Raw genomic sequence first — 20,098 nt, 5'->3', positions numbered from 1 at the left:
AACAACAGATGGGACAGACTGGGGGATAGGACAGGGAGAAAGAAAGAATGAAAGAAAGAGAGGGAGAGAAAGAAAAACAGAGGGGAGAAGAGAGTGAGAAAGGGGAGAAGAAAAAAAAATCACCTGGATCACCTGTCGAGAGAAGAAAAAACAGGAGAGAAAGCAAACAAAAAAGAGCAACATAATAAACACAACACCATCACAATAAACTAGCTAACAGTAAATAACAGTAGTTTTCCAATAACAGATGCAGCTTGTGATCCACTCATTTTAAGCATTCAATATAAGCCGCATGCCAAAATTCAAAACTGAGGCAACAGCAATTTCTTCAAATTCAGTTGAACACCCGCAGAGCCACAGCACACACACGCACACACCAAATCCAACAGCAAACGCAGCGGGGAGCGTGTCACAACAACATCTTCGTGTGGTCAGAATCCAAACTGCGTTCAAACAAACAATACGCAGCACAAAACACAGTTTACATACCACCGTTGTTGTAGCGAACCCCCCCGAATGAAGGATGACACTTTACTGATGACGTTTTTAAGGTTTAATGGCAGTAAACCATCAATCTCACCGTAAGAGCTGGGGATGTATACATAGAAACAGCGTGTAAGCAAAAAAAATCCACACTCTTACAATCGTAAACCTTATAACATAAAGTACGTTTCAACGTAACATTTAACAAATGTAGCCTCTGTCACAAAAACATCTAAACATGTCCTTATTTATGTCATAACCATACCTTGTGCCTCTATCAAGGGGGCTGCTAACATATCGGGCATCGGGCATACCGGGAGAGAAAGCATACCGGTGGGCCGATGGTGATTTTTCGTTTTTATGGGCCGATGGGGGGTTTTTCTTCGTTTTTTTCCGTAACGGTATAAACACTGAAATTGGTGGATTGGCCAGATGAAGGGAGATGTGTAAAAATAACTCAATTGTTTGGTGGTGGCTATTGCGGAGCGTCTACAGATTCAGTAACATTAGCAAGTGGTGGAGGCCAGCAGATGCAACACGCTGGCAGGTGGATGACTGAAAGGCAGGAGGAGCAGAGACCCGAGACGGTGAACTGAACTTCAGGTAAGAAGTTATGACCTGCAGTCTATCTGGGTCAGATATAAACCAAGTTTAGGTGGAGTTTATTTTCGTTATACTGACTTTTTACAGTCAGTTACAATAACTCGTACTGCGTGCTAGCTAGCATGATGGAGTTTATATACTGCTGGGCGGGTGCTGTGATGTTATGTTGAACTTGTTTTATCTTATTTATAAGGTTAGTTATTAGAGTTTCCAACCGTCCCGTAAAAAACAGAATCGTCTTGCATACAGAGAAAATATTGCGCGTTTCGTATTGATGTGAAAAGGAACACAGTTTGTCCCGGACTTCAGCTACAATGAAAAAGACACAAAGCTGGAGTTATTCTGTCTTTGCTGCACAGCTGCCTCTTCTCCTCTCAGTCTCTCCCCCTCTCTCTCCTGTTTCTACTTCAATCATGAAACTGATCAGTGATCAGCTGATCGGCTTTTCTCTCTTGTTTGTTTATCACCCTGAATCTTACAACAAACGTTTTCATCTGATGTAAAATGTATAGAAATCCATTATTGTACATAGTATTTTTTTTAGGGTCCCATCATAATTTCTTCAGAAGTAGGTAAGTACTGTATATGATGCCAGCATTTCCCCACATTTTCTAGATTCTGTACCAGTACTGTGTGTAAAATGCCATCAAAAAGTCAATTAAGTTTTTCTTTCTCACCTGTCTTTCTATCTCCTTTCACTTTTTAAAGGTTGCCATGTTAGAAAAAATATTTTGCCCTGCCATGCTGTTTATTCATGTGGCAAATGAATGGTTTATGAAAATATATCTAAATCTGTCATCAGTAATCAGTAATGATCATGTCTCACCTCTAGTCTTCTCTGTCTTAATTTCAGGTTTTCACCATGTGTTGTAGATAGTTCAGGAGGTTAACTCGACCAAGCAGTCTACTTCCGGGTACTGTTTAGAATACCAGAATAGGGAGGATGGTGAAGGTTTAAGTTTATTAGATTGATACATATATACCAATAAGACAGTGTACATCACTGTGACAACAGCGTTTGTTTTCATTCAAAGGCTTTATGGCTTTTCCTATAATACCTGGTGGGCCGGTCTCTAGTCAAAATGCCCGGGCCAATTTTTTGTCCCAGTCCAGCCCTGGCTGCTAATGACAAAAGAAATCTCCATAGGCTCCATTAAACCATCACATTTCAAACTCCCGCGACTGCCGCTGAAAACTGCGCCAACAACAGTTCTACAGGAAATCGTCCCATCAAAATAAAAGCCTCTACACCCAAACAGGAAGTTGGTAGTAGAAAACAGCGATGAGTGTCAAAATAAGGTGCAAGGAACTAAATAAAAGCATACAGGGTTATTTACAGCTGTCTTCTCTTTCTCTGTCAGAAAAAGCCGCTTTTGTGGGTGCAGTGGCGGTGGTGTGTGGGCTCGCGTCGGCGTTTAATCTACGCTGATTGCGTGAAGCTCCATTGGTGTCGATTTTTTGCTGACAAATATTGGAGACTGTCAAACCTTTGAGTCGTCGAGCAGCTGAATAGGGGAATAATGTTGATGCACCTGCTGTTAAAACATTCTGTTAAAACATAAGGTGTTCTCTGACAAGAACACCTTATCAGAGCTCTACCACCTCCCTGTACTCAGCAAAAACCATATCCTTGAACCGCTTTTTAAACTGACTCATGCTTGGACATTGCTTTTTCATTTCGTTACACAGCTTCACTCCACAAACAGAGATGCCAAAACATTTTAGTGTTGTACGGATACAAGGATATTTTTAATTTAATTAATTAAATTAATTCTTTGATTGATATGTATCTGCTCCTTCTCCTATGTATCCGTGACAGTGATTTGCTTGCATACCTAGTACTTGCTTTGGTCCTATTTCTTTTTACCTTTCTTTTATTCTATATGTTTACGTGTTAAGCATCTTGGTATACCCTTGGTTTTTAGATGTGCTTTATGAATAAAGTTTATTAATAAAACCTGAAATCCAGATCCAAGACATGGGAGATCACCTGTTGCAGCATAACTAAGGGAGGATTCAGGGTCACCTGGTCCAGCCCTAACTATATGCTTTAGCAAAAAGGAAAGATTTAAGTCTAATCTTGAAAGTAGAGATAGTGTCTGTCTCCTGAATCCAAACTGGAAGCTAGTTCCACAGAAGAGGGGCCTGAAAACTGAAGGCTCTGCCTCCCATTCTACTTTTAAATACTCTAGGAACAACAAGTAGGCCTGCAGTGTGAGAGCGAAGTGCTCTAATAGGGTGATATGGTACTACAAGGTCATTAAAATAAGATGGGGCCTGATTATTTAAAACCTTGTATGTGAGGAGCAGGACTTTGAATTCTGGATTTAACAGGAAGCCAATACAGGAGAAATCTGCTCTCTCTTTCTAGTCCCTGTCAGGACTCTTGCTGCAGCATTTTGGATTAGCTGAAGACTTTCCAGGGAGTTTTTAGGACTTCCTGATAATAATGAATTACAGTAGTCCAGCCTGGAAGTAATAAAGGCATGAACTAGTTTTTCAGCATCACTCCGAGACAGGATATTTCTAATTTTAGAGATGTTGCACAAATGGAAGAAAGCAGTCTTACATATTTGTTTAATATGTGCATTGAAGGACATGTCCTGGTCAAAAATGACTCCAAGGTTCCTCACAGCATTACTGGAGGCCAAGGTAATGCCATCCAGAGTAAGAATCTGGTTAGATACCATATTTCTAAGATTTTCAGGGCCGAGTACAACAGCCTCAGTTTTATCTGAATTAAGAAGCAGAAAGTTAGCGGCCATCCAGGTCTTTATGTCTTTAAGACATTCCTGCAGTTTAACTAATTGGTGTGTGTTACCTGGCTTCATGGACAGATAGAGCTGGTTGTCGTCAGCAAAGCAGTGAAAATGTATGCTGTGTCTTCTAATGATGCTGCCTAAGGGAAGCATGTATAATGTAAACAGAATTTGTCCTAGCACTGAACCCTGTGGAACTCCATAATTAACCTTAATGTGTGAAGAAGACTCTCCATTTACATGAACAAACTGGAGTCTATTAGATATGATACTGTAGAATGCGCACCCCCCACACACACACACACACACACAGTTTGATATAGCGAGATGTCACTTATTTCCGACTTCGTTTCTGTGACAGTTCACAGTCTGGTCAGCACCGGTCTCTGGGTTTCCCCAAGCACCCCTCCTCTTGTCTCCCTTCTCACTTACAAAAAAAAAAAAAAAAAAGGGGAAAGAAGACTGTCATCAGACCAGACGCGACCAGCTGTGTTCTCACCTGCCTCCCCAGCACTGCCCCGTTGAGCTCACTGCACCACTCCTTCCCTGCAGCCGAGCCAGGGACCACACCTCCGCCACAGATACAAACTAAGCAACGTTTACGTCACCTCAAACAGACATCATAATGATGTTGGTTCAATTTTCCTTTTCAGAACAGACCCTTTATTTACTGGCTCATTATCAACGAACTTCATGTGAAACTCAGAGACTAGGAAGGAAAGGAGAAAAAGGTGTCCAGGAAGTAAAAAACCAAAAGGGCTGATCTCGACAGGAAGGAGATCAACGGTTTCAAATGAAATGAAAACCACAGCAAAGCACAGGACATCACGTTTTATTCCAACTTGTAATTTTTTGAAGTGCCTTGATAACAAACTTTATGTGGTTAGCATGAAATCTATAAAAATGATCATCAGGTCGAGGTCCAGCATTAGAGTGTGCTCAAACAGGTCAGAGGTTCAAAATCTGTCAGCTGGGCGACGTGAAGAATTTCCTCGCTGGCTCTGGTCGACCTCTGAGGACAAAAACAAACCATGACATGAGATAACTGAAACAACAACGCTAATATCTCATATCTTTAACCTGCATTAAAGAGCTGCACTTATGCTGGGAAAACTAAAACCCAGAAATTCTCCCACAGTCTTAGAACTAAAGCTAATTTTACTAATACGCATCAGCCCCATGATCTTCCTCAGTATTTTCTCAAGAGTTTGTGGATGTTGCGTTGGCGCGGCCTTACGCATTGGCCCGGTTCCTGACTCGCCCTCTCACAGATCCTCCTGCTGTAGCTTGGTAGTAACTGTTTAACTCTGGAGATGTCAGCGGCTGGAAGAAACAACCTGAGAGGAAAACATAAAAAAAAAAAAAAAAAAATGTTCAGTGCTTCCTTCTTTGTATTAAGAAGTCCAGCTATACTGTGAAAGGAAACTCTCCCATCCAAGAAAACAAAGGAGGCTGAGGCAGTCAGATGATTCACTGATGGTTAAACAGGCCTCAGGTTTCCCAAAAAAATTAAAAAAGGTGCACACTCACCTTGCCCTTCATTCTGGCCCATCTTACTGGTGGAGGAAGGGGGGGGGATTTGGCCAATGAGGATACGCCTCCAGCAATCTTCAGGGAGGGACAACAGGCAGCAGACAACCTGCAGTGAGAGCAACGAGAGCGCTCAAAATGAACCCTGAAGATGCAGAGGATAGAGAAATTAATACTATAAGATGCTACGCTCAACATTTGAAAGCAGTGTTGCCTAGCAACACTTTTCACATTGCATGCACAAACTTTGATACGAAAGCTTCTATAATACAAGGTAGCATGGACGACATCACTGCTGGACTGAACGGATCACAGGGGCGGCAACCTTTCACTTGTATAATAAAGTATTTATTAAAATTTTTCTTACTTTGTAGCACCTGTAAGGTCAGATATCAAATGCTGGCAGTGACCGGTTCAGTCTGTTTGTACTTTATAGTGACTGAAACCAACCATTATCCAACATTCAACTCAATTACCCCGCCCCCCCTTCCACTCTGGATATTTAGAGAGGCTGACCTTCAGCTGAGTGTTGGTGTCTCTCAAGATGGTGCTGGGTGATGGCTCAGGCATCCCGTGACCCACAATGGTTGGGCCGAACACCCGGGCCAAGTTATTCTGGTCCATCTGGCACTGAGGACTCCTCATCACCCTCAAACATTAAGAAGTAAAAAAAATATAATTTACTTTGGTGATTTATTTATATTACATTAGGTCACAACAGCTGCCTCGAGGTGACCACCAACTGAAAAGGGACCCAGAAATTACCAGAGCTCAAAAAGGGTCACGGAAGAGAAAAAGCCTTAAATCCCAAGTGCTCATCTGCAGCTCTTCAGGTGTGCTTGAATTCTGTGTGGAGACGTCATGGAAGGACTTACTTGTGTAAATGAATCATGAGGAAGGCAAGCGTGTCCCTGTTGGCCTTTGGCAGCTCTGCTATGGCCTGATACATGGTAGCTGAGCAGTTGTCTTCATCAGGCAGCTCTGAAACACAGTGACGTTAGGCGCTGGTCTCAGCTCTGGAATTTAAAGGTCTGAATATACCTGAAGCCTCCATAAAGGTCCTGTGCAGTCTGAAGGTGATCATAGGTTCATTCAACTTCCTCAGGAAGTCTTTCAGCAGTCCGCAGACCACATGGACATCTTGGACTTTACTGAGCATCAGAGCAGATTTCCCCTGAAGGAAGCAGTCTCTGAGCTCCTTTACCAGACGCTCACCTCCAGGAACTCTGTACAGGCCTCTCTGCAGACACAGGTTAGACATACAGGAAGTGCATGCTGGGGACAGGACTCCAGGGAGTTTTCTTTACCCACATTCAAGCATGCACAGCATTGTACTACAGGAGGATCCAACCCTCATTTATTCCCAGAGTATCAGAACAAACAGCTGTCTTCATTGATACATCCATAAACCCAAATGATCGAAACAGTAACGGCTCACCTCCTGCAGGCCCCTCCTCTCGATTTCGGCCACGCAGTCCACAATCAGCTGAGGCACTCTGGGATGAGTCTGAGGAGCAAAGTCCTCCAACGAGTCCTGAGCAAGGTTACTTTATTTATACCCATAGGTAAATTTGCTTTACAGAAAAAAAAAAATGATAGCATTTGGCATCCCTTCAAAAACACACATACCTAATAAAAACCTCACTATAACACATATCTAGTACTTTAAACATTTCAAATCGAAAACAAAAACAATTCTTATTTAATTCAGTGACAGGATTAGGGGCAAAGGTGTTTATATATCGCTTTGTCCGGCATCTTGGAAATGAAAATCTCTGTCCTGACGAAAGAAGCTGAAATTCACCCCGTAGAGGATCGGAACCATTTTTAAGAATTGATAAAGCCATCCTCTGTACCTGTTTAGAGTACAGGCAGGCTAAACAAGACTGTGGCTCACCTATCAGACGACTGGACCATCTCACTATCTGAGTCAGTGAGTTTTTCTCTGTGACAGAGGTCTGACCGAACCATGCCACCAAACAAAAAGATAAAACAGACTCAATTAAAAGAATAAAACAAAGTTAAAATTTTTCAGTCAATGTCAAATGAGCAAGTTTCCTGAGGCAATAAAGGTGCTTGTGACTCTTTTTACAAACTGATTTGCAATTCTGATCAAAGTTCAGTTTTTCATTGATTATGGTCTCAAGATATTTATATGACTGCACTTGCTTGATTTTCTGATCTTTAATCAAAGTGACTCCGTGCCCGTTTTGTTGTTTCCTAAAATCAATAACCATATCTTTTGTTTTAAATATGTTCATTGGAGATAAGACTCCTCACACCACTGAACAAAGTCATCAATGACTGGACCGTGGCCAGTTTCACCCTCTTTCAGTAAGCTGACAATAACAGAGTCATCTGCATGTTTAATAATGGCCCTGTTTTCATATCTGCTCTGACACATGTTTGTATAGAGAATGAATAATAAGGGCGATAAGACGCACCCTTGGGGAGAACCTGTGGAGGAGAACACTGGGTCAGACTGAACCCCATTTATTCTCAGTCTTTGTGACCCATTTGTTAAAATATCTAGAATCCAGCCCACCGGGTTTTTCCTGATTTCAAACTGATCTAAAAGTCTTGGGGCTGTACAAGAGCAGGCTTTCATTTAGACAGATGTAGTCCAGCTGTTTCACCTCTGTTCCTCACCCCCAACCTGTCGCAGTAGATAGCCTCCCCTCCCTGAGCCCGGTTCTGATGGAAGTTTCTTCCTGTAAGGGGAGTTTTTCCTTCCTGCTGTCCCCAAGTGTTTGCTCACAAGGCGTCGTCCGATTGTTTTCTGTATCATTGTAGCGTCTTTACCTTACAATATAAGGAGCCTTGAGGCCACTGTTGTGATTTGGCGCCATGTAAATAAAATTGAATTGTATTTCACCTGAGCAGTTAAAGAACCATCCCTCAAAATAAAAGACCTGTTCAATTCCAGATATGATCTACTGGCCTTTCGGGGTTGTGCATTTAATTATCAATTTATGACGACGTTTTAAACAGTCCTGCACCAGGAACCTTTTTCTAGAAATATCCAAACATACAACAGTAATCAAGTGAAGAGGAGCAAAACAAACGGAAACTAAACCAGCTCACTAAAGTCGCCCTGTTGTCCATGAACACAACCAACTGAAATGAAATATTTACAGCAAAGTTTGGAGTTTGGATGACGTCTACTCGGTTCATGAACAATGAAACTATTTAAGCATTGTTGAGCTGCAGGTTTTTTCCCTTAATGCATATTTATTTCGTTTTAGGTCTTTAGTGTGTTTTGGTTTATGAGAATAAAACTGCACATCAAGTTGTAATTATATTGTGTATGTATGGTAAATGGTAAATGGCCTGTATTTATATAGCGCTTTCTAGTCCCTAAGGACCCCAAAGCGCTTTACATATCCAGACATCCACCCATTCACACACATTCACACACTGGTGATGGCAAGCTACATAGTAGCCACAGCCACCCTGGGGCGCACTGACAGAGGCGTATGTATGGGCCCATCTGGTGCTGAGGGAGGAAACTAATTTCTGTGACGTGAACAGCTCATCGGTGTCAGTGTTACGAGGACGGCGCTAAAAAAAGTCACGTCAGTAATGGAAACAAAACAAGCTGAATTATCAGAGATTAATCTTTAGTCCTGGTAAAAACAGGAGCTCCTGTCTGCATACAGAGTGGAGCCTAAAACCACAAGGGCACTGAACTGTCGCAGGTTTATTGTGATGCACATTATGATGTCACAGTGAAGCCCCTCCCTCCAGCTCACACCTTAGCTGCCGTTTGAGTTGTACTTCCTGCAGTGGCATTGAAGGCTGTGCAGCCATCAGCGAACTTCTGTCGGCACTCCGGATGAGCAACCACACGACAGTTCCGGCACTTCACCACCATCTTCCCAAAGCGGATCCTCTTCCCACACGGCGTGCAGGTCTCCGGCCGGATCACCTGGAGGGAAATGACACATTACTCCATCAGAGGTGATGTCGGAGCTCCATGCGCAGCTTGAATGTAAACATGAAGGCGGTTGTACCCCATGATGGGAATATCAGCGTTACCCTATTGTTGCAATGGCGTTACCAACATGAAAATGCAGCGTGGGCATGAGTGCTGCCGATTGGCTGAGAAAGAGTAGAGTAGCCATGGTAAACCAGCCAGAGGCAAACTTAGGTGTTCACATACAAACAGATATGCACAGTGAGCACATAAAAATGCTTCCTTTGAATTATTGTCATTTAAGTGGAAGTACAGACATCACTTTTCTGTCAAAGAGATAAAAAGGCAAGAATCTGTATCTGTAAGAATGTGTAAGCAATTTGAATCTCATGAAACATCACATGCTTCAACAAAACTAGTCGCCAAGAAAGAGGGCGGTGATGCTAGCAGGCGCAGTCCAAACCCCGATGAGGCTAACACGAGTTCTTAGAACAACAAGGTGACACCATCCAAGCTTGATTTCTCTCCTCCACAAACATCTGTGACACGGACGGAATTAAACAGCCTGAGAGGCAGGTATGTCATCAAGAACATGCTGCTTTATCTACAGTGGATGGTTGGATGGATGTAAAAGGCATGTGGCCAATAAGAATGTTTTATATTTGAATATAAGCAGAGGACATTAAAACAGGACCCTCTACTGTGAAAACAGCACTCATGTGACTTGAGATGGATTGTCAAAGACAGCCATGGACGTTACGTTTTGATTCCTTAGTTTTGTTATACAGTGAACCTATTTTTTTCAGTATTAGACTGAAATCACTTCAGCTGTTTACCTTCGTGTGGAAGAAAACACTTGTTCGGCCATGATGATCTGACGTTGTGACAGTTTGGCTCATTTAATGTGGACTACATAGCTCGAAAAGCATAGTTTTATTGTACACTTATTACATAGCCAGGTGCAGCCTGCTGATGTGGAATAAACATAAAAAAGGTTGTTTTTTATTGTTCTATTATTACAACATGTGGAAATAATTCCACAACAGTTACATGATATCTGATCTGTGTCTATCATATCGTCACAGTGACATTTGAACAGTTTAGATTATTGTGTTTCCTGTTACTTCCTTCTGGTAAGTTCATTTATTTCAATGTATTCAGTTTTATAATAAACAACTGAACATACTAAAATGTATATATTCAAGTATATTTAAATATATTCGAATCGGGACAATATCCAAACATTTTTTCAAAGTAATGCAAATGTTACTTTTATATTATCATAACCAAGTTACTAACTCAGTTACTTCCACAAAAAAGTAAATTGCCCAACACTCGTCGTACCGTCTTTGACACAAAGGTGTGTTTGGAGGCTTTCTGATCTCTGCCAATGTTCCTGACTTTCTCCTCGACCAGAGCTTCACCTTCAGGACCGGTGACCGAGTCATTGCAGGGAAACCACACCGACGTCTGGCCTGAAGGACAGAGTCCAAAACACTCACGGGTTTTCTCACCTGTTCAGACAGCGACAGATTAAAAAAAGCAAACGAACAAATAGGCTCAAAGAGAAACTCAGAACACCTCTGATTCTCTGATCGGTCATCTAAAGCATGGTGGGAAATCTTGTCCAAAGCAGTCCAACTGTAGTGAACCTGGTAGATCCTCATTCTTTAAAATCAGAGGTCTTGTCATTAATCCGTCACTGGTCTGGACACATTTGGACATGAAGCTGAAATGAATTAAATATCTATCTATCTATCCAGCATACAGGCAGCACCTCAAATGAGTCCTCCCAGTGAGTAAAAGTTTGGAATGAAGAGTATGATTCGGTGCTTCAAGACTGCTTTGGTGCTACAAACTGGGTTGTGTTTAAGACTGCACAGACACCTTAATATTGCATACTCTGTATATATTATGACTGTGACAATGTTGAAACTACTTGCACTTTAAATTCTGTTTACATCCACATATAAGCTACAAAATCGACAAAGCACTGTTTTACTTATTATTACTTTCTTTTAGTTGTGTGAATTGAACCTGCAAAGTAAGGATTTCATTGCTCTGCGTACATGACAATAAACATCTTGTATCTTGAATGTAGAGCTGACCTCCTGCTGAGACGGTACACTCCTGGGTGTCGGAGGTTTCCTGAGTGATTCCCAGCACCATGTGGACCTGGCCTCCAGTGTCATTAGAAATGATGGAGGCCTTCACAATGGTCTCCACCTCCTGAGTAAGTTCAAAGAATCAGAGCCACAGGAGAGCCTTTAAAAACGTGTTGTTTTATGGAGGTTCCTCTGCAGAGGCTACTTTTCACTCGGGGAATCAGGACGACTTTCATAGTTTGAGTCAGTGGAATCATCAGAAACGTTCAGGTACAGTAGGAACAAACAGAACTTTAAGCAGTTAATTCTTTGGTTCATTAATGACTTTCTTGTTGTGGTAGATTTATAATAAACATAGAAAAATCACCAGCCACTTCATTAGGTACAACTGTTCAACTGATTGGTTAATCAGATCACACAGCAGTGAATCATTACATTCAGAATAGAAAGTGAGTCTGAACTTAAATGGTTGTTGGTCTGCATTTCAGAAACTGCTGATCTGCTGGGATTTTTCCACCAACCATCTCCGAGTTTACAGAGAAGCAGAAGACCACACCTGTCCTGGCAGCTAGCTAATTTCTAATGATATCATTGCCATGTTCCTCCCAGCTCTTTGTTAATCTGGCCCATAAAGAATTAAGAAAAGGCCCAGCCTAGTACTAACAAGGTGAGATCAAGTGAGAACATAACATCTCAGTCGGTTTTCCATTTCTGTTTTTTTGTTCACCTTCTCCACAGTTTTCCTCTCCAGAAGCTCTGCTGACAAGTTCCTGCCTCTGCTTCGTTTCCTGACCGGAGCACCAACAGGCAGACCCATCGAGGAACGCTGTGGAGAACAGCATATCATCAGAAAGTCAGGGGAACAGAGGCTGTACCCTGCACCACCGGTGAAATGTTTCCATGCAAAATCTGATGGATGAACAAACAAGTAAATATAGGATGGCGTGTTACCCTCCTCTCTCTTGCTCGAGACCTCAGCGGTTGGATCACAGTTGTGTCCAAATCCTGAAACACCATGACAAAGAATGTTAAAGTGTTCTTATACTGCAGGCGTGGTGCACGTGTCGAGTTAATGTTCGTACCACATCGTCGTCCGTGCGATCGTAGCTGATGTCAGAGTGAGACAGGAAGGACGACTCATCGATCACAGGCAACCTGACAAAAGATTTTTATCATCTTTAGTGAAAACTCTTCACTCCGTTTCAACCACAGACTTTACAGAGGAGGACTCTGCTTCTTTAACCTGCATTCTCTCTAATGCCCAGCAGGTGGCAGCTCTGAACTGATTACTGATCCCTGAGCTCAGTAAACTCTTTCCTGCTTTAAGGTCTGATTGAGATTGTTGAAATTATGGTCCTGTTAAAGTCAGAGAGGAGCAGGAGGCAGATTATGGGCGGGGCTACCTGTGATTGCTGTGTGAGCGTGCAGGTGCCCTCAGGTGTACCCACAGCATGTTGAATCTAGTTTCAAAAAGGGGTTTTGTTGATGGTGAAAACACTTGGCTCAAAGATTTATTTATTTGTTTTTTTTAAGTGGGCTTCATGACTCAGGGGGTGATGTCACAGTAGCTGCTTCCATCTTCTTTATACAGTCTGTGGTTTATTCTTAATTTATTCTCAATGTTTTATCATCAGATTCATTTCAACAACGATTTAACCTGTAAACCTGGAAAACGCCTTCATGAGTGTCGGACCCTTCAGCAAGGACCGTGATTGGCTGCCACCTCACCGTCTGGTGCTCCTCTGCAGTGTCATGTTCCCCCCTTTGTGCTCAAACGTGGCCAAGAGAGACTTCTGCTCATCGTTCAGACAGGCACTGGATTTAGTGTCGTGGACGAGGATGTCGCACATTAGCTGCATCTGCCTCTGCTGGAAGCACAGGACAGAGGTCTGTGAGCTCCCCACACAGGCTGAACAGCTCATTATAAACAGACCTGATGAGGGAGAGAGTGATGAAGGCCTACAAATAAAATAAACCATGGTGCACTCATTTTACTGTGTTTCAGTCTGAAAACAGCGAGGCAGGGTAGATCAATGAGAGGAGGCTGACGGAGGATAAATATGCTTTGATTTAAGAAACACCTCTGCTGAAAGAAATCACTGCAAAGAGCTCTGAGGATTAAAACTCAGGTTACTGTGACACATGGGTAAATACATGCATCGCTTTTTATTTATAATATCCCCATTTAATTAAGATTCAGGCATTAATCTAATGCACTTACACAGGATTCACTTTCATGGCATTTCACTTGTGTTCTTCTGGATTTAGCAGAGAGAAGTGGCTCTGTGTGTAAACTACCGAGAAAAAGCAACTGGGTTAAGGTCATTGCTGCTCTGAGTTTCAGTAAAATACAGCATTATGCGGGAGAAGACAAGATTTTTTTTGTGTGTCGGCTGACTGGGCTGTGTGTTTTTCTGTCAGTGCCAAAGAAGCTCTTTGTGTTGTTTGTGTCATTAACATGGTTGAACTGATCAGAGAAATGACAGTGAACTAGCTCCAAAACAACAACTGATCCAGCAGCTGCAGAAACGTCCCTGTGTTACATGAAACACGGATCATCAGAAACATGTAAACCTGTCAGCCAGCCATGATTTCCACCTCCAACCTCGAGGTCTTGCCTCACCAGGTACTGGTAGTCGGCCTCCACCTTGTAGCGTTTCTTCATCTCAACGTCCAGCTGATTACGAGCGTGTTTCAGCTTCACTTCCAGAGCAGCTTTGGCCACGTCCGACTTCACCAGCAGCTCTTTGTACTTCTTCAGCTCCAGCTCGGCATGCAGCCACTTCTTTCTGACCTCCTCGAAGTTCTTCACCAGCTCAATCAACTCTGAGAGAGCAGACCAATTAAAAGTGTGTAACTACCAAACCCGTCTTACCTGTCGAACTTTAGTTTGGTGTTTTATATAAAAACAGGTCAGAGGTCAGCAGAGAGCGCCCACATGCAGATTTATCCATGAATGAGGTGAGTTTAGGGGTTATGTCATGTGATCTACTGACAGCTGATTGGTGTCGAGTGTTGTTCTCACCCTGCTCAGTCCGCATACTGTTTTCCTCCACAGTGATCCTCTGGAGACACAGAGCCAGCAGCTCCTCCACAATTACCCGAGACTCTGCCATTGACGACCAGATGTGCCTCCACCTGTCAGAGAGGGCGGGAGCTGTAACGCAGCAGCAAGAGAGCCAAGAGAGGTCACAGCACAGTCTTGAACCCTCGCTTATTTTACAGCAAGTCCCACTGACACCTTTCCCAGAAACCCGAGCACAAGAAAACAACATGAAAAGCAGCAAACACTGATGATGGACACGATGGATGGAATCTAACCTCAGATCATCTGTCTGTGTTCACCTCCCACACTGACGCTTTGAACTCCATATTTATTAATGATGAAGCAGTGGGCCTGAGCTTGCTCAGTTCAGTGTCACTGATTACCTCTGAACCATTTCACTGCTTCATTTACAACAAATCAGCTGACACTGGGTGGCTTTATTATGAGTTTGGATAAACAGGATAAAGAAAGATTATTAACTGTGGGGTGAAAGTCATAAACTGATGACATCACTGTGGGTTTGGATACAAGTGGAAACAAAACATGGGTTGGTGTTGCTGAAACAGCACGTTGTTGTGTTGGTTTTACAGGTGTGTTGTTGGCTTTTGCCATCAACTGCTGGTGTACAACAACAACACGTCATCAGTGCTGAGCACAGTCAGTGAATCTGACTGAAGCATCTTACCAGAAATCTGATGCTTTATATCATTTCTGTCAGCTAAAAGAATTTAATGAATTGCGATTAATTTAAAAAAAGATATTCTTTACTCATTTATTGATTTTACTCTATTTTTATAACCAGGTAGCATGAGCCATCCCATCTAAGAAGGCTGCTGAGGCTCTGGTGGAAAGATGTGTGGAGGAAAAGGAGAGGGTGACATTACTGAGCATGCCTCACAGAGGATGTCTGGACCTCCGATAATATGGATGCCTAGGTTACTGTTAGCTGCTATTTTGTTGATGCTGACGACCTCAGTGGGGGTCTGCGCTTTCCCCCCCCCGATAGTCACACAGAAAATATTGCTACTGTTGGGCAGGAGCTGATACAAGAATGAGGAAATTGTGAGATACTTGGTGACAGATGAACCCCAAAATATGGTAGCCACTGCCAAAAATTCTAAAAGTTAAGCAGGCTTTCTGCAGAGCACAAAGCCCAAACCTGATATTTACAAACAAACAAACGGTCTTGAAGACATCAGATCAAGAACGCGAAAAATTCCTTCAGCTCCGATTATATCAGGCCACAGAACAATGTGTAAAAATTTGTCTCCATTTCTAGCAGCCACTCTTGAGCTAAATGTGTCAGGGTCCAAAGTTGTTTCACTGACTTGCATGCTCAGACATGCACTCTGAAATGTTAAGACATTGCTTAACATTTGAACTGTGGATTGAGCAGCGTTCCCAAACAGGCTTTCAGAACTTTGACACAGCTGAGAGAAGGCTGAGTGTGCTGCTGCAATAATAAAGACACCATCATCACCTATGGAACGCCAGGACCTGTTGGCGCTTCCACAGATAAGCCAAAAATCACCCGATATACCGAGGTCATCAAAATGATGTTAGTTTTCTTCCCCCAAGTATGAACCTGTGGAAACTCTGCCCCCCCCCCCGGCTCAAGCTATGGCAAATGCTGAGTATACCGACTTGTTTCGCTTGACCAATCGCCTCTGTAATTGAGTGATTTGTATATATTAGTGCCATTTCTTAAATTTGGAAACTCTGTAATATATTGCATGATTTAATTAGTTGAGTCTGTTCCGTAACAGTTTACGGTCTTGGAACAAACATAATCGACATAATTTCCTTATAGGGATTAATTAAGTATTCTGATGATTTTTCTCTTGTTTGTGAAAGGGTGTAGTCTGAGAAAAGAAACATTTTAAGCCCATCGACTATGAAAAATGTAACATTTCTGAAATATGTGCATATGTAACACCTGAGTTACAAATGCACATATTTACAGTACCATGCACAAAGGTCAGCACATCAGCTGCTGCCTCACTGCACTATGTACAAACATCTCCCCGTGTAATCAATGACAAATCTGTTACTGATGGAATTACTAATGCAGATGTTTTTCCATAAGAGCACAAACAACAAAGACTACAAAATGACGTCAAAATGCTGGGACAATAATTGTTGCAATACTAGTTTTATAAAAGTTTCTCAGAAAACATTTGAAAGGCGCATCACACATACAAGGTTTCATTTGGCGGTGCAATTACCGCTGCTGCCAGTAGGTGTCACCCACGAGTTTAATGAATGAAGCTTCAGGTAGTGACTTTTTGACACAGTGGTTCCCAAGCCATGCCTTATGGACCCGTAAAATAACGAGGCTGGAAAATTGTGTAGAAAATCAGGATCGAGCTGAAAACTTGACACTTTTTTTTAAGAGCCGATGCCATCAGAGCACACACTTACTGTGCAGTAACATAGAATTGCTGATTCCAGCTGATATCAGTCTTCTTTCACTCGAGATTTGCACATTTCATTTTAACCCCAATTATGTATTTTTGTGACAGGGTGACATCACCTTCCTGTCAGACACGTGAAAACAACCTGAGGACGGCCAGGATATTAAAGCAGCAGGTTAAATAACGTTTTAGATGTGCACAGCGCAGAAACGGAGACACTGACCTGAGTGACGCAGAGCTTCATGTCCAGAACACGTGCACAGGCTTTAGTTACATCACCTGGACGTGGCCACAGACGTCACAGCAGCTGTTTCTTATCACTGATCAATAACCCCGCCCTCACCTGTCTAGCTCCGCAAGGCAGGTTTATGCAGGAACGACCGGGCACGTGACCTCACCGCAACTCGCCCCCCTCCCTCCCGCCGCAATGCTCAGTGAAGATTTAAGACGGCGCGAAAATAAAATGGAAAAAAACAAACAAACAAAACAGAATACATGTTAGAGTGACCATATTTTGATTTCCAAAAAAGAGACACTCGGCCCAGTCGCGAAGAACTCTAATAATTCTGTTTGCTTAAAGAAAATCTGAACATATTTAAACGATGCCTTCTCTGTGCGGTTAATGAATGGTGAAATAAAAATGTCATATAGGCTTTTACAAGTCAGCAAGTGCAAAAAATAACTTCAAAACCTCTGGAATTAAATAATGATATAGAAATAATGCGTCATCTGTATAAGAAAAATTACCAGTAACAAAATATTTTCCTCTCCTTTGAAGTTTTACGGAACAAACAAAAATCTGAAATATGTTTTCAACATAAGCATTCTTTTCTTTCTTCTCAAAGTAATAATGCAAAGCAGCAGTCATATGACATTTATTTAACAAGAAAAGTCATTTGTTTTCTTCATCCTCCTTTTCTGCCCAGCCCATATTTTTCTTTGGAGCAGAACTTTCTCAGCAGTTTTTGGTCGCTCAACAAATAAGAATGAAAGTCTTTGCAAGAAGTGTCTTTGAATTTATGTTGCACAAACAGAATCCCCTTTAGTGACTCCACGGAAAGCTGGTTCCTCTCCTTAGTCCATTGGCTCTGCATTAGTGAGAAAACATTTGCATTGTATGAGGGAAGTGCAAAGACAAACTGTGCAATCTTCAGTAATTCTGAGCAACATGTGAGGCTTTTGGCCTTCTCAACTATTTGGTCCACTTCTGGTTCACTGGTGGACAGACTTCAACCCCAGTCTGGTGGGTCTCTCAGATCCTTCCATATAAATGTTGAAAACTCTTCCATGGGAGCCATCCACTTCTCAAGATACTCCAGACATGCACTGAACATCTTTGAACATCAGCACAGAACTGGTCATATTCCTTACCAAGTCCATCTCTACACTTTTGTGCCAGTAGTCCCTTAACTTTAAGAGACTTTTGCTGTGAGAGAAAGAATGTGTTTAAAGCTGGAAACATCTGTATCATCCTCTCAATGCCTGGGAACAATGACAGCAACCTTGTCTTGCTGTGACAAACCATTGCTCTGTATTCAATATTAACAAATTCACAGTAATCCTTCAGGTTCTCAGTGCGCACTGTGTAAATGTGGAAATACTGATAGATTTTGAACATGATGTTCTCATCGTCATTGTCCATTGTGTCTACCCCATGATGAACACAGTTATTTAAAAGGTGTGCTGGCCATGCCACACCAATCACATTCTTGTTCTGAAGAAACCTCTTTAAATTGGCGATTCTTTCCTCCTTAATCACTACTTCATTTCCTCCTTCATTGGATTCCTCCAAAATCTGTGTTGCACTTGTCTCCAGTAAACACAACATATTTTTCATACAATTTGTTTTTTGTGTTTCAGTGAGGTATTGTGTAATGGTTTCTGCGGTCTCATTTGCTGTGTTTCTAAACTTAATTAATTTTGTTTGCACGCCACCATTCTTCCAGTCAAAGCACTGAATTATGATTGGGAATATTTTCTCTGCTCCATGGTTACTTCCATCTGTAGAAATGCCACAGTACTGGATTTCATTAAGAGCTTCTAAGAGCTGGAAGAGTCTGGAAATGCTTTTTTTTTAGCAACCCCCAAAAGTTCATTCTGCTCATCTGGACATAGCGTTTTCAGTGGGAGAAATGTTTCGTCACTCATCCAAATGACTTCTTCAGTCTCAGCTGACTGCAGGTTTCCCCAGTCTTATAAACAGTACATTTGCATAATGACTGAAACTAGCACCACTGAAGGAACAATGAGCTGGGCCAGCCCATTGTTCCTCATCTCAGTCAATGATTGTGCAAAGCTCTATCCTCATCTTTGAGGTTAGGATTCCTGACAAGGTGGAGTGTCTCCGCAGTTGTTCTGGGATTTTTAGATTCACTAGTTTTCTCTCCAGTGTCGTTGAACTGTTTGCTTCCTACCTTCCTGCCGGGCTTCTTCTGTACTGTGTGGCTGTTTTTTTAAATTCCTCGATCATGCTTCTCACTCCAGTTCTTCAGTCGACAACGCTGCAATAACTTTTTATATGCATCTTTGTGAGCATCAACAGTTCTTTCTCTGTAGTCTGATGAACGGATTTCTTTAGTTCTTGGCATGATGCTGAAGTTTTTAAACTGAGTGTAAATCGGATGTTAACTCTATTTTGATTTTACAGCTTTGAGTATTACTAAGGTAAAGCCCATCGACGGCTTGTGCTAAGGACCCTGATGATTTTTTCCTGAAATAATGCTCTGCTGAAAAAGCACCTTCAACAAATTTCATAGTGCGGCTAATAATTTTGTCCTCACCTGTGCTATAGTTATTTACCCCAGTAAGAGGTGAAAGAGCTTGTAGTACAAAAACCCCAAGCTTTACCGTTACCTGGATAAGACCAAATCCTGCTTCTTCTCAGTCCAATCTTCTTTTTATTTCCCTTTTCCTTGTGTAGTCAAAATGACATTGTTCTAAATTAACTTAAGCTGTTGTTTAAAAGACGTAAGATGTAAAAGAGTCTCCAGTTTTAGGAGAATGAACCTGATCTTAAACCTCGCACTCCGCAACACACTCGGTACATCCCCCCAGAAGCTGGACCATGGAAGGTGTCAAGAACGGACCTGGACCTGGATCCAAAACCAGAAGAAGGCCGAGTGCCGTTTGGATTTCTGCTTAACATAGAAACTAAGTGTCTCTGCTGTTTGCTCGCTAAAGCACTCTTACTTCAGTCTGAATGATGAAGATTTCATCACATTCAGGAAACAGACATCTCTATG

General features: G+C 42.1%; 1 protein-coding gene across 9 annotated transcripts; it reads right to left on the bottom strand.

The window, feature by feature from the left end:
* Positions 1–4,661: 4,661 nt before the first annotated feature.
* si:ch1073-416j23.1 (rac GTPase-activating protein 1) lies at positions 4,662–17,231 on the bottom strand. 9 transcript variants are annotated; one of them, XM_025909761.1, is made up of 18 exons: positions 17,080–17,231; positions 16,864–17,001; positions 14,422–14,534; positions 13,971–14,222; positions 13,125–13,329; positions 12,479–12,551; positions 12,348–12,401; positions 12,124–12,222; positions 11,361–11,520; positions 10,636–10,805; positions 9,130–9,303; positions 6,814–6,909; positions 6,417–6,615; positions 6,251–6,356; positions 5,892–6,024; positions 5,376–5,484; positions 5,083–5,182; positions 4,662–4,857 (listed from the first exon to the last, which is right to left on the bottom strand). In XM_025909761.1, exons 3-18 carry the CDS (start codon positions 14,510–14,512, stop codon positions 4,812–4,814), a joined length of 2,067 nt encoding a protein of 688 aa, XP_025765546.1. In that variant the 5' UTR covers positions 14,513–14,534; positions 16,864–17,001; positions 17,080–17,231; the 3' UTR covers positions 4,662–4,811. The 9 variants fall into 9 exon arrangements, with proteins under 9 accessions (XP_025765546.1, XP_025765544.1, XP_019217966.2 ...); XM_025909759.1 differs by lacking the exon at positions 16,864–17,001; XM_019362421.2 differs by lacking the exon at positions 16,864–17,001 and having other exon boundaries at positions 11,400–11,520.
* Between the last annotated feature and the right edge of the window lie 2,867 nt (positions 17,232–20,098).

This window comes from Oreochromis niloticus, linkage group LG8, assembly GCF_001858045.2.
Source record: "Oreochromis niloticus isolate F11D_XX linkage group LG8, O_niloticus_UMD_NMBU, whole genome shotgun sequence".
NCBI lineage: Eukaryota > Metazoa > Chordata > Actinopteri > Cichliformes > Cichlidae > Oreochromis > Oreochromis niloticus.
This window is presented reverse-complemented; position numbering and strand designations above follow the sequence as displayed.

What these genes read in the sequence shown, in the direction of transcription:
- si:ch1073-416j23.1 (XM_025909761.1), bottom strand. Translation starts at nt 14,512, where the DNA reads ATGGCAGAGTCTCGGGTAATTGTGGAGGAGCTGCTGGCTCTGTGTCTC. An exon ending in CAGTATGCGGACTGAGCAGG is followed by an intron (nt 14,223 to 14,421) that starts GTGAGAACAACA and finishes CTGCTCTCTCAG; the next exon opens with AGTTGATTGAGCTGGTGAAG. An exon ending in AAATCATGGCTGGCTGACAG is followed by an intron (nt 13,330 to 13,970) that starts GTTTACATGTTT and finishes CTCCCTCATCAG; the next exon opens with GTCTGTTTATAATGAGCTGT.